Raw genomic sequence first — 15,003 nt, 5'->3', positions numbered from 1 at the left:
ACAACAATTTCACTATCAAACCTTTCCTGTAATGCTTAATAATAATGGACCTGGCTGATTTGCTTAGAATTCCACACACAGAGAAAAATTCACGCACCATGGATTTGGCCATTATATATTTGCCATTTTATGTCTTGTTTTTTTTTTTCCTTCAACAAAGTTAAGTCCTGCCTCAAAATTAGTACAAATCACTTATGTTTTTTAAAGATTTTATTTATTTATTCATGAGGGACAGAGAGAGAGAGAGAGAGAGAGAGAGAGGCAGGTTCCATGCAGGGAGCCTGGGACTCAATCCCGGGTCTCCAGAATCACACCCTGGGCTGAAGGTGGCGCTAAACCGCTGAGCCACCTGGACTGCCCCAAATCACTTATACACCAAATTGGCATATGAGAAAATAATTAAGGCAATTTTTGCCAAAATATACATTTCTATAATGTGAGGTTAAATTATGCTAAAAAATTAAGACAACTATATAGAAAAATGCTGATTTGTTAAGAACAAAACATTGCTGAATTATTAAAAAAGAAAAAGTCTGGAAGGAAAGGAAGACAAATGTGTTGAAATAAGAAAAACTTATTTTATTACAATAAGAAAATGTGTACCTCTCTTCTTTGTTTATTTGGTCACCAAATCCTACTGTATTCACGATGGTCAATTTCAATCGAACATTACTTTCATGGAGTTCATATGTCTGGGCTTTAAGTCTAACATGTGGGCAAAAATGTGAGGACTCATGGTCTTCAAAATTAGTATTAAACAATGTGTCAATCAGAGTTGATTTTCCAATTCCAGTCTCTCCTGAAAGAAACAAAGGTACATCTTCACAGGTGCAGAGGACAAATGAGAAAAAACAGAACTCCTAGACTGGTTTCAAGGATCCCAAATATTTCAAACATTCCAAAGGCTGAGTTGTCTTTTAAAGACATACAAGTTAAGGCTCATCCACCGAGTCATTAGCAGAACATAAAGTGAGTATAGATACTAAGTTACTCAGACTCTGAGGAAAGCACTAAAATATTCAAAGAATAAAAACGTTTAAAGCAGTACAACTAAAAAAAAAAAAACTGATAAAATTTAAGTAACTGAAAAAAATCTGCAATCATGATCTCAAATTAATAGCATGAGCATCATACTACTTCCAGGAGTGAAGAGAACACAAGGAATGTAAAGGAATAATTTCAAGGAAGAGTCTGGCACTTACCCACACAGAGAATATTAAAACAGAAGCCTTGCTGAATGGATCTGTTGACCAGCTGATCAGGCAAACTCTCAAAGCCAACATGGCCAGACATAGTTAAAGAACGAATATTTCCCCTTTTTTGCTGAAGGAAAACAAAGACAGCATCAATAATTTAAAAAAAAATAAAGAAAAACAAAAAAAAAACTTTTACTGAAATAGGATACAGCACATCTGAAAGGATAAATACAATTTACCAAAGAAACTAAGGATTTTATTATCATTATACCTTCACCAAGATACAACTATATTAAGTAAATTTGTGAGGAACCTGTTTCCAGACCCTGAAAACACATACACATTTCTTATTCTCTTCCTACAATGGGAGTCCAGCATTATTTGTAACATTCAAATGTTTGATTTCCAAAAAATAAGAAAATACTCAGGTAAGCTATGGCATATTTACTCACAAAATGGAATGTTTATAAAGTTATTATAGATGTTTATGATAAATATTTAGTAACTTAAGTTTTGCATTAAAATATCACATGAAAAAAGTACAATACAAAATTAAACAGTTTCAGCTCCCAGTAGTGGCAGAGTAACTTATGTCATATTAATGTCCCTGCTAATAACAATCTATTCTTCCAAGTCAATGCAGTGCAACCAAAGGCCAACAGACACTAGAAGGAATGATACTCTTAGGAGGAAACCATGTAAGGTGAGATGCACATTTTCTCGGTCTTTCTGAGGGCACACCCCAATCACTGCTGCACAAAAAAAGACAGACCTCCAGATACAAGTGGTAGTCTTACTGAGTTGAGAAGTTGGAAGTAAGGGAAGGCAGAAGAGCTGAAAATTGAAGAAGAAAATTCCAGAAACGAGGGAGTCCAAAATCTGCAAATTTGAGGCACTTGCCTCAAATCTCTGGCTAATCACTGAACTGCACAAAGACAGTGGGAACACAAAAGAGCCTAGCAAAGTGGAAATGGAAATTGGAAGGAGCTATGTAGAGTTTTTAAGAATGCCATCCTGGGGGGCTTGAATTTTAGCTCTGTAAATTAAAGGGGCTCAATAAACACTTCAGGCTTTCCACTAAAAACCTATATGGACCACATTTTAGGAGTAAGGGTCACATCCCACATCAGAAGTGTTCCCTAGTATACAACTGAAATAGACTTGCCCTAATAAAGCATATAACCATGGCTCAACATGAACAACGTAACAAGCTAGTATTTTACTACCTGCTAGAACCAAGGTCAACACTCTTCAGAAGAAGAAATCAGAATCCAGCACTCTGTAATGTACTATCCACAACAGCTACTATACAATAAAAAATTACTACAGAAGAAGTAGAAAGATGTGATTCATAGGGAAAAAAGTCAATAGAAAGAGATCCATAAATGAACCAGATATTGAATCAGCTGATAAGAACTTTAAAATAACTATGATAAATATGCTGAAGAAGAAAAATATGCTTTTTTTCTACACAAAAAGAGATGGGCATAATGGGTGACAAATTACAAGGGAGATATAAAAGCTCTCAACAACAAAAGTAAACAAACGGAATTCCTAGAAGGAAAAATGCAACATCTGAAATAAAAAACATATTAAACAGTATTAACAGGAGATCAAACAATGGAGAAAAGATTTGTTCAATAGTTATTATCTAAGCATATTTAAATATCCTTATCTATCCAAACTAAAAAAATTTTGTAGAAAAAATAAAACTGTAATAAAGTCCCCCCCCCAAACCCCCCAAAAAACCTATGGGACAATATCAAATGATCTTACATACCTCTAACTGGAATACCATTTAGAAAAGATGGGGGGAGACTGGGGGAGGGAAGAAGGAAACATCTAATATAGTAACCAAAATTTTTCCAATTTTCAAAACATGCACTCAGAGATCCAAAAATTTTAGCAATTACAGACAGGTAAAATCCAGGGCAACCCACAACTAGGCACAGTAGAGCAAAATGTTTCAAAACAAAGTTAAAGAAAAACTTTACCAGCAACCAGATGTGGAAAGACATATTACACACAAGTAAAACATATAAAATGACTACAGGTTTCTCATAAGCTACAATGCAAAGCATAAGACAAGAGAACAACATCAATAAAATGCCAAAAGAAACAAATGGCAACCTAGAACTCTATATCCAATGAAAATATCATTCACAAATGAAAGTCAAAGGAAGATACTGTCAGACAAAAGATAAATTGGAGAAAATTCACTAAGAGTAGACTTACACTATGGGAAATGCTAAAAGTTCTTAAGAGACAGGAAAATGACAATATATAGAAAGGAAAATGACACCAGATCTACAAAAAGGAATGAAAACTAGGTAGAAATGTAGGTAAATGTAAGAGAATTTTTTTGTTGGTTTTAATTTCTTGAACATATAATTGCTTAAAGCAACAAAAACAACAATGTATTGCAGAATTTGTGATCATGGAGAAATAGAATGTATGACAGTGACAGCACAACAAATGGGAGAGGGAATAGAGAGCAAGCAACTGTTGTCAGGTTTCTCTATTATACATAAAGTATTATAATATTGTTTGAAGATATGTGTGGTAAATTAAAGCCTATGCCAATTACTATTTTTAAAAAACAAAAGAGCAAAGAGGTATAGCCAATAAGTCAATAAAGATGAAATGCAATAATAAAAATATTGACCATAAAGCACGAAAAAGAAAAATGAAAGAATAAGTGGGACAAAGAGAAAATAGCAGCATATTGGCAAACTTAAACCTAGCCAAATCTATAATTACATTAAATGTAAGTGGTCTAAACCAGTGATGGTGGAAGTATTTGGTATCTGAGCAGTACAACAGGAAGGAGCTGATTTTTAAAATTTTATTTTACTGATTTAAATTTAAACAGCCACATGCAGCTAGTGGCTACCAAACTAGAGAGTGAAAGTCTAAATGTTTCAGTTAAAAAAAGGAAATTGTCAGACTAGATAAAAAAGCAAACTCAATTCTATGCTGTCAATATAGTAACTGATAAGCTGGTTCTAAAATCTATACGGAAATGCAGATGATTAAGAATAGCTACAACAATTATGCAAAAGAATTGTGGTCCTGTAACAATCTAGTTATTTATTTGTCTACTTCATCAAAATTAAAAAAGTGATCATCAAGGAATATGTAAATTAGAGATTAAAAGAAAATATATATTTGACACATACATGACAAAGCACTTATATTCAGAATACATACAGAATTCAAATAGTTTAATGAGAATCCATTTTTTTTAAATGGGTAAAGATTCAAACAGAACTTCATAAAGAAGATAACAGAATACCCAACAAGCAAATGAGAGAGTGCTCAACATTACTGGTTATCAGGGAAATGTGAATTAAAACTACAGTAAAATATCACTGAACACCCACTAAAATAGCTAAAATTTTAAGAAGCTGATAATGTCAAGTATTACAGATTATGAAGTGGAACTCTGATAAATTTGCTGGTGTGAAAGCAAAATGGCACAGCCACTTTGGGTAACAGGTGGGTAGTTTCTCATAAAGTAAAATACACATTACTATACAACCAAAAAACTATACCTGTAGATACTCAAGATAAATAAAAACACATATGAATGTTCATGGTAGCTTCTTTTTTTAAGATTTGTTTATTTATTTATTTATGATAGACAGACAGAGAGAGAGAGAGAGGCAGAGACACAGGAGGAGGGAGAAGCAGGCTCCGTGCCGGAAGCCTGACGCGGGACTCGATCCCGGGACTCCAGGATCACGCTTTGGACCAAAGGCAGGTGCCAAACCGCTGAGCAACCCAGGGATCCCCTGTTCATGGTAGCTTTAATCCAAACAGCTAAAAACTAGAAACAACCCAAATATCCAACAGTTGGTGAATGGAGAAATAAAATGTAGTATATCCATACAATGTAATACTAAACTACTGATATATGCCACGATATGGTTAAGTCTCAAAAAGTCTCAAAAATTAAGTGATTTACTTACCTTGATTTGACAAAGAAAATAAAAGTATATTTTTCATATGTTCTCATATACATGAATATGGATAAAAATCTTTCAAGGATAGTGACAGACTATGCACAGTGGTTATTACTAGGGAATGGTCTTGGAGGTGGAGGTGAGAAAGATTCACTATTTATATGATGGGTAGAATTCTAATACAGTCCCTGGTGTACCCACACCTTCTGTTTTTTTTTTCCAAACACTAAGTACTGCTATGAAGGGATTTTGCAGATGTAATTAAGGTTCCAGATCAGTTAACCTAAGAAAGGGAGATTATCCTCGGTGGGCAGGTGAGCCCTTAAAAAGGACCGGGAACTTCCAGGTGAAAGAGATGTGAAGCCTGAAGGGGATCTGACATGGGGTTCTCCGCTGTTGTATGGACAACAGAGAGTTATATGGCAAGGACTTAAGAATGCTCTTTAGGAGCTGATAGCAACCAAACAGCAAGAAACTGAATCCTGCCAACAGCCTGAAAGAGTTTGGAAGGGGAGCTTCAAATAAGAACCCAGCTAGCCAACATCCTGAGTGAGGCCCTGAGCAGAGAAGCCCGCTATGTTGGCGTGGCTTTCTAACCTACAGCACTATGAGCTAATAAAGAGGTGTTATTTTAAGAAGCTAAATTCATGGCAATTTGTTATGGGGCAACAGAAAACGAGTACATTATATTCTCTTTTCTACTCTTTGAATCCCTTTTAGTCTTGTGTTTATTATTAAGAAAGTGAAGAAACACTATGCTTCCCAGTCATGAAGGTATTCAAGAAGATTAGAGTAATACATGTCAGAGTTTTTACCTGATAAGCACATGCTTATCAGCTAAAAGCTGAACTAAACGGCATACAGAATCCCTTCTAGTTCTAAAGCTGTAAGATTTCAATATCATGGAAATAAAAAAGGCTTTTTTTAAAATGTGGTGGTGGTCACCATAATTTAATGAAGATGAGGGGCTAGAGAAAACGAGGACTAAACAATGACCATTCAGTGGATTACTAGTGACTGTGACAGCAGTTTCAGCAAAGCAATGTGTTAGAAGGCAGGTAAAGAGTCATACCAAAGGTCTGCAAGGTGATAAAATAAAGATAGGGCAGACTATTATTACCAATGAGAGAAAAAAGATAAAAAGGATGGTAATTTGGTGATCAAACTACAATTTATCAAAACAGTGGGGCCCTTAGCATGTGTGAAGGAAGAGGGAAAAACAAGAGGCCTAATGGGCATAGAACTAAAGAAAATTATTTCATCTTACCAAATTACTCATGCTTATATTTGCAATTTTCTATTTAAAGAATCATCAAAAAAAATGAAAAAAATAAAAAAAAAGAATCATCAACTCATCTTTTTCATCAAGTTAAATTCACTCCCCTTTAAAATGTAAGTTTTAACATGAGTTACCAAAACCTCCATCCTATGCAGCCACACTTAGAAGAACCATTAAGGGCTGATCTCGCGCTCAGGAAGGCATCTGACAGCGCCATTCAGAGACTTCCTACACTCTGTCATTAAAGGAATTCTCTCCATCCACCAAGTTCTGCAAGCATGCCCAGCAAAAGCAGTGCTAGTCTTCCTACTCAATGCTGTGGGAGCAGTTAAAGTATTAATTTGCTTTATGTCCCATAGGAAAGAGACACCGTAAACACTTAATGATTATTCAATCCATTCTCGATTTGTAATTTCAATCAACATCAAAGTTAATTTACATTCAAGATATAAACAAAAGTCTGTTGGGTCTCTGAATAGCTATTTTAAAATCCTAGAGGGGTGTAAAGTACATTACAGATCTATTTAAAAGATATACTCACTTTCTGTTCATCATCAGATACTTGTGAGGACAGACAAGTTGTTTTTGTTGGCATGTGAGACTGAAAGAGCTGAAAAATAAAATTAAAAGATATTACTCCAAAAAACCCTATATCTAAATAATATGTCTATATTAAAAGGAATTCCAGTATTATCATTAACACCAAGTTTTGACTTGCAATCTATACAACTTACTCATGCTTAACACCAAGGTTTTCTTGATGGATAAATATATGCAAAAGTAAATATAATATTCAACATATAACATATATCAATATACTTACCCACATATGCAAAAATACTGTAAAAGAGTAAACTCTCTTTTACATCCAAGAAGACAAAGAACATTACTTTTATTTAAAAGACTAAATTTACAGTGGAACCAGAAAAGACCCTGAATAGCCAAGGGAATGTTTGCAATAGTGAGGAATGAAGGAAGACAAGAACAAGAGAAGTGGTAATTTCAAAGCGATCCTGCCTCATAAACTGATACTTTTTAGTGTAACACAAATACTAAGGAAATGTGGCATTTTTTAAAAAGTAGTATTAATATGGATGTAGTAAGAAAAATGTAAACAGTGCCAGTAAGAAAATAATGCAAAATAAGTTCCTTTCCTACCCTTGATTTACTAGTACCTCAGCAGACCTACATAGCCTTCCAGAGTCAGACCATGCATGTATGAGTACCTGTGAGTGTGCAGGTGTCTGAATTTATACAAATGGTAGTCACCTCTTTCTCTGCATTGTGGTTTCTCCCCTTAATCTCTCATGGAGACTGCTTCACTATTACACAGATCTACTTCACTCCTTTGGTAGTACAGTATTCTGTTTTATATACAACAATATATGTGGATCTCTATTTTTATTTAAGCAGTCCCTAGTCTTTAATTATAATAAACTATGCTGCAATGAACAGCTTTGATCACATGTACGATGAAAGGGAGAATCTTACTACTGCACTAAAAGAAGAGTGTTTTGGCACCCTAAAGTGCCCCCAACCATACACACACATGGATTGCGATGCAATGTCACAGATACACAGGTATGTATCATGCCTGGATTTTACAGAATGCTGACAACAACCTCTCTCTGTACATTCTGTACAATATAACCTTTTGAAGCTGGCCTTGTGACTTAATTGCTAAGTATATATATATATATATATAGAGAGAGAGAGAGAGAGAGAGTGTTTCCAAATCCTGAGTAGCTAACCGAACACACTGTTCCTTTTTTTTTTTTTTTAAGATTTATTTATTTATTCATGAGAAACAGAGAGAGAGAGAGGCACAGACACAGGCAGAGGGAGAAGCAAGCTCCATGGAAGGAGCCCGATGTGGGACTTGATCCCGGGTCTCCAGGATCACACCCTGGGCTGCAGGCGGCGCTAAACCGCTGCGCCACCGGGGCTACCCTGAACACATTGTTCCAACATGAAATAACTCGTCAGTTGGAAGATGTCCTTAGGATTAACACTTAGGTACAGGCTGTATTTTCACAATTTAAAAAAGTGAAAAATACATAATGACACAATGTACATCAAATAGGCCTAAGGTTTTGTTTTTTAACTATATGTGCTTCATCTTCCTCCCTTCAGGCAGCTCCCTTGCCCCTAGTCATTGTGCAGCATGCATGCAGTAGCTCAGGTCCCTCTCCTATGCCAGAACACCAATCGGAGGAGGACAATCATCCTCTGGTTTCACTCATATGGGTAATATAAGAAATAATGAAAGGGATTATAAGGGAAAGGAGAGAAAATGAGTGGGAAAAATCAGAGGGTGACAAAACATGAGAGACTCCTAACTCTGGGAAACGAACAAGGGGTAGTGGAAGGGGAGGTGGGTGGGAGGATGGGGTGACTGGGTGATGGGCACTGAGGAGGACACTTGATGGGATGAGGACTGGGTGTTATACTATATGTTGGCAAATCGAATTTCAATAAAAAAAATAATAAACCCACAAACAATAAGTCTCACCAACTAGCAGAAGTAGCTGGAAAAAAAAAAAAAAAAAAAAAAAGAAAAACAACAAAAACCAAAAAAAAAAAAAAAAAAGTGATAGCCGAGGGAAAAGAGCAGTGGTACTTAGGGAGATGAAGAAAAAGAGATCATTAAAAGCCAGAACAGTTTTCAGAAAAGACAATGATATTGCAATGAGTCAGGAAAGTGGCATATATAGCAAGAGAGAAGGTGGCATTTAGGGTAGAAAAAGAAAAATCCCTGAGCCACAAGAGGGAGGTAGAATTTAGTATTTGGAAAAAGTAAATAGTGAATATAAGAGTTTGGTGGGGGGAGGGGAAGTTCATTGCTCTCCTGGGCAGTAATGAATGAGCTTATGAATGAGGTAGAGAAACACATTAGGGAAAACAGATGAGTAGCTCACTGAGGAATTCTGAAGTGTCCATCTCAAGAATCTGACCTGTTGGTAAAGGCAAGTAAGTGCCACAGAAAATAACTGTCTGGGGGCCCTGTTCACAGCCTTGCCTTAGATAAACTAAGAGAATAGAACATCTCATGCTCAGTGCTACTTTCTGATGTCAAAAAATTATGGTGAGAAAGTAGCTCCGTGGTTTTTATATAATGACTAGCATATTTTTGTTAAATACTTGCTCAGTAAGCCGTGTGGTTGATAAGTAAAATTTGCTTAAAAAACAGGATAGGTTTTATACTAGTTCATCATTAAATTTTGACTAATAAAACCTAGGTTGTATTTCTGTCATTTATGTAAGTTCATTTCAAAGATCTGCTTGCAATTGTTCATTTCATATGTTTTTGAATACCTGCCAAAAAAAAGCTACTTAATATCTCTGTGGATAAATGTTTTCATCAGGAAGTATGAATGAGTCACATAAAAGTATTAAAAAGTTTTTAATTTTTCCACTACTACCTGACTAGTTGAATTTCCAAACAAGTTTTAGAATAAAGTTTTTAACAAATTAACAAGACATTTTTGAAGGTAAAATAACAAGGGGACAATAGCTGAGCAAGTCCCTCTAGTGGCAAACCCTAAATTAAAAAAAGACAAATTGGAAGTGGAATTCCAGTCTGCAATATCAATGATCGCTTACTATGTGCAAATCACTGTGCTGGGTAATGAGGTCTCAGGGGGAGTAAGACAGAGCCCTTTATCTTAAGAACTTATCTCAGAGAAATACAAACTCATTGACCACTCTCATTCCAAGGAAAACTAACAAAATCGCCACCTACACTAGATTATGTAGTTTGCTTTTTCTACGGTTTTCATTTTAAATACATATACACATCACAAACACATATATATTTAAATCTATACACAAACTATCTAGAAGGAAAAAAGGCATACAGTACCTTTAACTCCTGACAAACTCTAACACATATTATTTAACTTGTAATTTATAATGAATTATAGAATAAAAAAGTGCCAGAACATTTTGGAGTAGCTGGAGGAAGACTGGGCGCTCTTACCTTCTTCAAAATTTCAGTTTGGGAGTATGTGCAATACAACAGGGGGAGCACACAATTTGTTCTGGGATCCTTTGGTAGACATATAGTAGATGACCTTTTTCCTATCAGCCAATTATGGGGAAACATTTGGTGATTCTTTCACAATGGGACCTCAGATAACAAGTTTCCTTACTTGTAAACATTCTTGAAACTGCCCCTCTCTGTAGCTATAACAATGAGCCTTAGAGAAACAGAAAAGTGACTTAGCTTTACCATAGCTTCATTTTAACTTTTCTGTCCCACAATTTTTTTCTTTATAAAATTAACCCAAGAAATAGAACCAAAATTTTCAAATTGTTCCTTGCTGTTTCCTGGGGTTCTTTAGGGGAAAAAAAAAAAAGAATGAAAAGCAGAGGGTAGTCAAAATAATTACCTGGGCCTATTTCATAGGTTTCAAGAAGACAGAGTTCTTTGGTTTAAAATAGTACTTTGAAAGATTCCACAAATTCGTTATTTAAAATCATTTTATTAAAAAAATAAAATAAATAAAATAAAATCATTTTATTAAATCCTCAGGTTAAGGAAACTTTAAAATAAACTTAAGAGTGCTTATCTAGGGATCCCTGGGTGGCGCAGCGGTTTAGCGCCTGCCTTTGGCCCAGGGCACAATCTGGGATCGAATCCCACGTCGGGCTCCCGGTGCATGGAGCCTGCTTCTCCCTCTGTGTCTCTGCCTCTTTGTGTGTCTCTCATGAATAAATAAATAAAAAAAAATCTTAAAAAAACTGCTGATCTAAAATTTTCCTACAAACAGGTAATAACATTACCTAATTCTAGAAGTGGATGCTTAATTACAACCCAGGGAAAAAAGAAAGAATTCAACTGAAACCAGTAAGACTGTGCGTGTCTTGCCTGGATCTCCCCCAGTGAAGTCTCTATTTAGTTCAGCCTGGGGTAGTCCAAGTCTCATCAAAATATCACCTCAATGTCACCATCATCTCTAATAAATAAAAAAGTTAGAGGATAACTACAAAGTCTAATATTCAGCCTCAAAAGATCAAGACATGGAAATTCTTGATAGTGGTTCATGTAATAAAGAGTTTGGGGTATCAAGCTTAACAAAAGCTTACTGTAACGGAAGCAGGCTTCCGTTAAATGCAATCTTATTTTGAAATTATTTTCCTCCCTTTAATTAGAAATGGGAGGATTTTATGTTTATTATAGGATAAAATACCATTTCTAATTGTGTCATTTTTTAAATAACACTGCAAACAAACATCCCTTTTGTGGTATGCTACTTGGATCTCCCTTCTAGCAAGAACTTGCCCTTTGGTTACAAAGAATGCAGTTGACAGCCTTCAGCTGCAGAGCCTTCACCATCTGTACAGTATTTCACCCAAGACCACTCCTCCCTGGCAGCCCCTAGTGCAGGACTGAGCAGTGAGGGCGTCAGGGCCTCGCCCCTCTGTGCTAGGTAGGCAGCCCTAACAGGCAGTCAGAGAGCTCTCTATTGGGTTGCCCCAGGCTCTACCAGACCCACATGGCCTCTGAGGCTCTCTCCACCAGGTTCTAGCTTCCCAGCTACTTTCCTTTCATAACTGTGTCCAACTGCATCAGAGCCTGAAGGCTTTTCCTTTCCAGTCCTGCTTCCCCTCCTCTCTTTCACAGGCATTACCTCCACTCCCTACCTATACTACCCCTAATCTACCTCTAACACTCTTAACTTCACCATCTGCTTCCTGGAGGATCCAAAGGTACATACCTGTATAAGCATTAGTCATCTCATACATTTAATAATTTCCTCATGATAAATTCCTAAAATATAGAGTCACTGGTCAAAGGTATGAACATATTGCCAAACTGCCCCTTTAAAAGGCTATATCTATATGTTGGCAAATTGAACACCAATAAAAAATAAATTTACAAAGAAAATAAATAAATAAAATAAAATAAAAGGCTATACCTGCTTACATTTCCAAAATCAGTCTGTTAAAAAACAAAAACAAAAAACAAAAAAACAAAAACAAAATGTGTATGTTCATTTCTTTATATAGTCATCAATACAGGGTATTAACACTTTTTAGGTGTTTGTCAATTTGATACGCAAACACTGGCATCTTAATTTGATGTCCAGTATTTTAAACATTTTTTTCAGCATATTTTCATAAACCATCAGTTCATGTTTTTCCCCCATCTGCCCATCAGGGTATCCTGTTTTGGCTTCTCTTAACAAAAGCTGTTGGATATAACTCTGTGCTTGTCATGGGTATTACAAATATCTTTTCCTGATTTGTCATTGGCCTTTTCAATTTTCAAATAGTCCAATTTATCAATCCTTTCCTTTATGGTTTCTTTCATAAATGTAAAGCTTAATTTTTTTTTCACACCCTGAAGTTTAAAAGAATGGATCTAAATTTTTTCCAAGTTCTTTTAGGATTTCATGTCTTACACATAAGTTTCTAAGCCTTCTAAAAATTACTTTCTAGCACTGTGTGAGTCAAAGCAATTGGGCTTTTCCCCAACATCCTTTTAGCCCACTGCTCCATCAAGGGACAGCAAAGTATATTCAAACATCTATAGTCTGTTTTAGAGAAACGCATCCCCAAGGGAAAAATTAGAATGCATGAATGGGCTAGAGAGACCAATCTGACACAGCAAGGAGAAATTACTGAAGGACTAAGAGTGAGTGGCTTGCTCCCCCTGGGGGTGGGGTGGGGTGCGGGATGTCAACAGTTACACAGTCATCAACTGGGCAGCCAATTCATGCGCTGAGTGGGAAACAAAAATAATGATCTTCTAAGGTCTCTTTCAATTTAATTTTATGACTGTGTATCTATGAGCAGGCAATGAGGAAAAAGTATGTGATGTATTGGAGAATGAAGAATGAGTCATGGAAACTGAATGCTCAGACAAAGGGAAGTAAGGAAAAGCACAACAAAACTGCTAGTTGATGTGAAAAGGCTTCTTGGAACTAAATTTCAAGGCTTAATTTAAGGAAAAGTAGAGAGCTCAAATTTCTGGGAGAGGGGGTATGTTCCATGCAGACTAGGTGATAGAAAAGCCAATCATATTTCAAAAATCATTTATTTAACCCAAGAAAAGCAAGTAGAAAAGGAGCTGAAGAAGGAGGAAGGCAGAAGAAACTCATTAAAACAACTTATAATTGACAAGGAATATCTGAGGAAAAAAAGAATACTGAGGAATCAGTGTGAGGACTATCAATACACAGTTTTTCATTTGTTCCACAAATACACGGAATACTTACTAAAAGGCCTTCCATTTTCAGGACAGAATAACAAACCTCAGGCACTGAGGATGAAAGATGAGTAAGTCAAGTATCTTTGCAATTTAAATTTTAGTACAGTGAAGAACAGATAGTCCTTCAACTTATAGACAGGACACAACAGTAGCTCAGGGTATAATGAACCCTGCATGGTCAGAGAAGACACTGCCAAGAGAAGGCTTGAGCAAAGACTTGAAGGAGAAATACAAATATTCCAGGCAAATGGGAAAAGAAAGTAGAGGAACTGATGTGTGCAAAAGCATGCAAGTATACTTGGAATGACTGGAAAACTGCAGTAAGCTCATTATCATTTAAGCCATTAGGAGGCCTAAGGTTAAGTGTAAGGAGGACAGAAGAGGTGAGCATAGACAGGGCAGCAGGGGGCTGGACATCCATTCTGCCTTAGAGTGAAGCCTTGCCCACTTTCAGATGTCTTGACCTAAGGTGATTTGGTGGGTATTACTGTGAGGCAGGAAAGAAAATGAGATAAATCAGCACAGGTTTGATGCAATTTTGCAAAGAGTTTAAGGTTCCCATGGGCACTCTGGATCTCTCAGGGAGAGTCTACCTAATCACCCAAATCTTTAGTTTAAGTATATAATTAATCTCGGGTAACTTTTACATGATTATTAAAAATACAGTGGTAATTCCCATTTCTCTTGAAGTTTCCACTGATTCTCTATGACTGGAATTCATCCATTCTGGTAATTCTTCCACATTTTAGAGCACTAAAAATTTAGCCCTACTCAGCCATTTATAGGCTTACTTTTTAGACTGAGTATATTACCCATAACAGGCTGCAGTGTAGAAGGTAGTATCCTATTTTTGTAAGTCAGAAAAAGAAATGTTTAAATAAAAAAGGAAAAAGTTGTGTATACATCTACATTGAAATACTATGGGGAATATTATTATTTTTTTTTTTTTAAATGCTATGTAGCCTTTATTTTTTTTTTATTTTTTTTTTTTAATTTTTATTTATTTATGATAGTCACAGAGAGAGAGAGAGAGAGGCAGAGACACAGGCAGAGGGAGAAGCAGGCTCCATGCACCGGGAGCCTGACGTGGGATTCGATCCCAGGTCTCCAGGATCGCGCCCTGGGCCAAAGGCAGGCGCCAAACCGCTGCGCCACCCAGGGATCCCTATGGGGAATATTATTATAAAAATTGAAAGAAATCATGAAAATTAAGAGAAATAATATGATGTGATATTAAATGGCAAAATGAAACATTAAGACTGTACTGACACCATACTTACAAGTTATTTATGCATATGAGCAAGCATACACAGAGTTGATTCTTGGAAGGAAGAGAATATTACCTTT

The 15,003-nt window shown here is 36.1% G+C and overlaps 1 protein-coding gene across 3 annotated transcripts in view; it reads right to left on the bottom strand.

Moving 5' to 3' along the window:
- Positions 1–15,003, bottom strand: part of SEPTIN10 (septin 10) — a 52,024-nt gene that overhangs the window by 26,149 nt on the left and 10,872 nt on the right. For all 3 annotated transcript variants that reach the window (XM_041755518.1, XM_041755516.1, XM_041755517.1), the window contains exons 2-4: positions 6,982–7,050; positions 1,203–1,323; positions 604–799 (exon numbers count right to left, since the gene is read on the bottom strand). In XM_041755518.1, coding sequence (XP_041611452.1) covers positions 604–799; positions 1,203–1,323; positions 6,982–7,050 — 386 coding nt within the window. The remainder of the gene's footprint in view (positions 1–603; positions 800–1,202; positions 1,324–6,981; positions 7,051–15,003) is intronic.

The sequence above is a fragment of the Vulpes lagopus genome, chromosome 5 (assembly GCF_018345385.1).
Source record: "Vulpes lagopus strain Blue_001 chromosome 5, ASM1834538v1, whole genome shotgun sequence".
In the NCBI taxonomy this organism is placed as follows: domain Eukaryota; kingdom Metazoa; phylum Chordata; class Mammalia; order Carnivora; family Canidae; genus Vulpes; species Vulpes lagopus.
The sequence above is the reverse complement of the archived record's forward strand: the minus strand, read 5'-3'. Positions and strand labels throughout refer to the sequence as shown.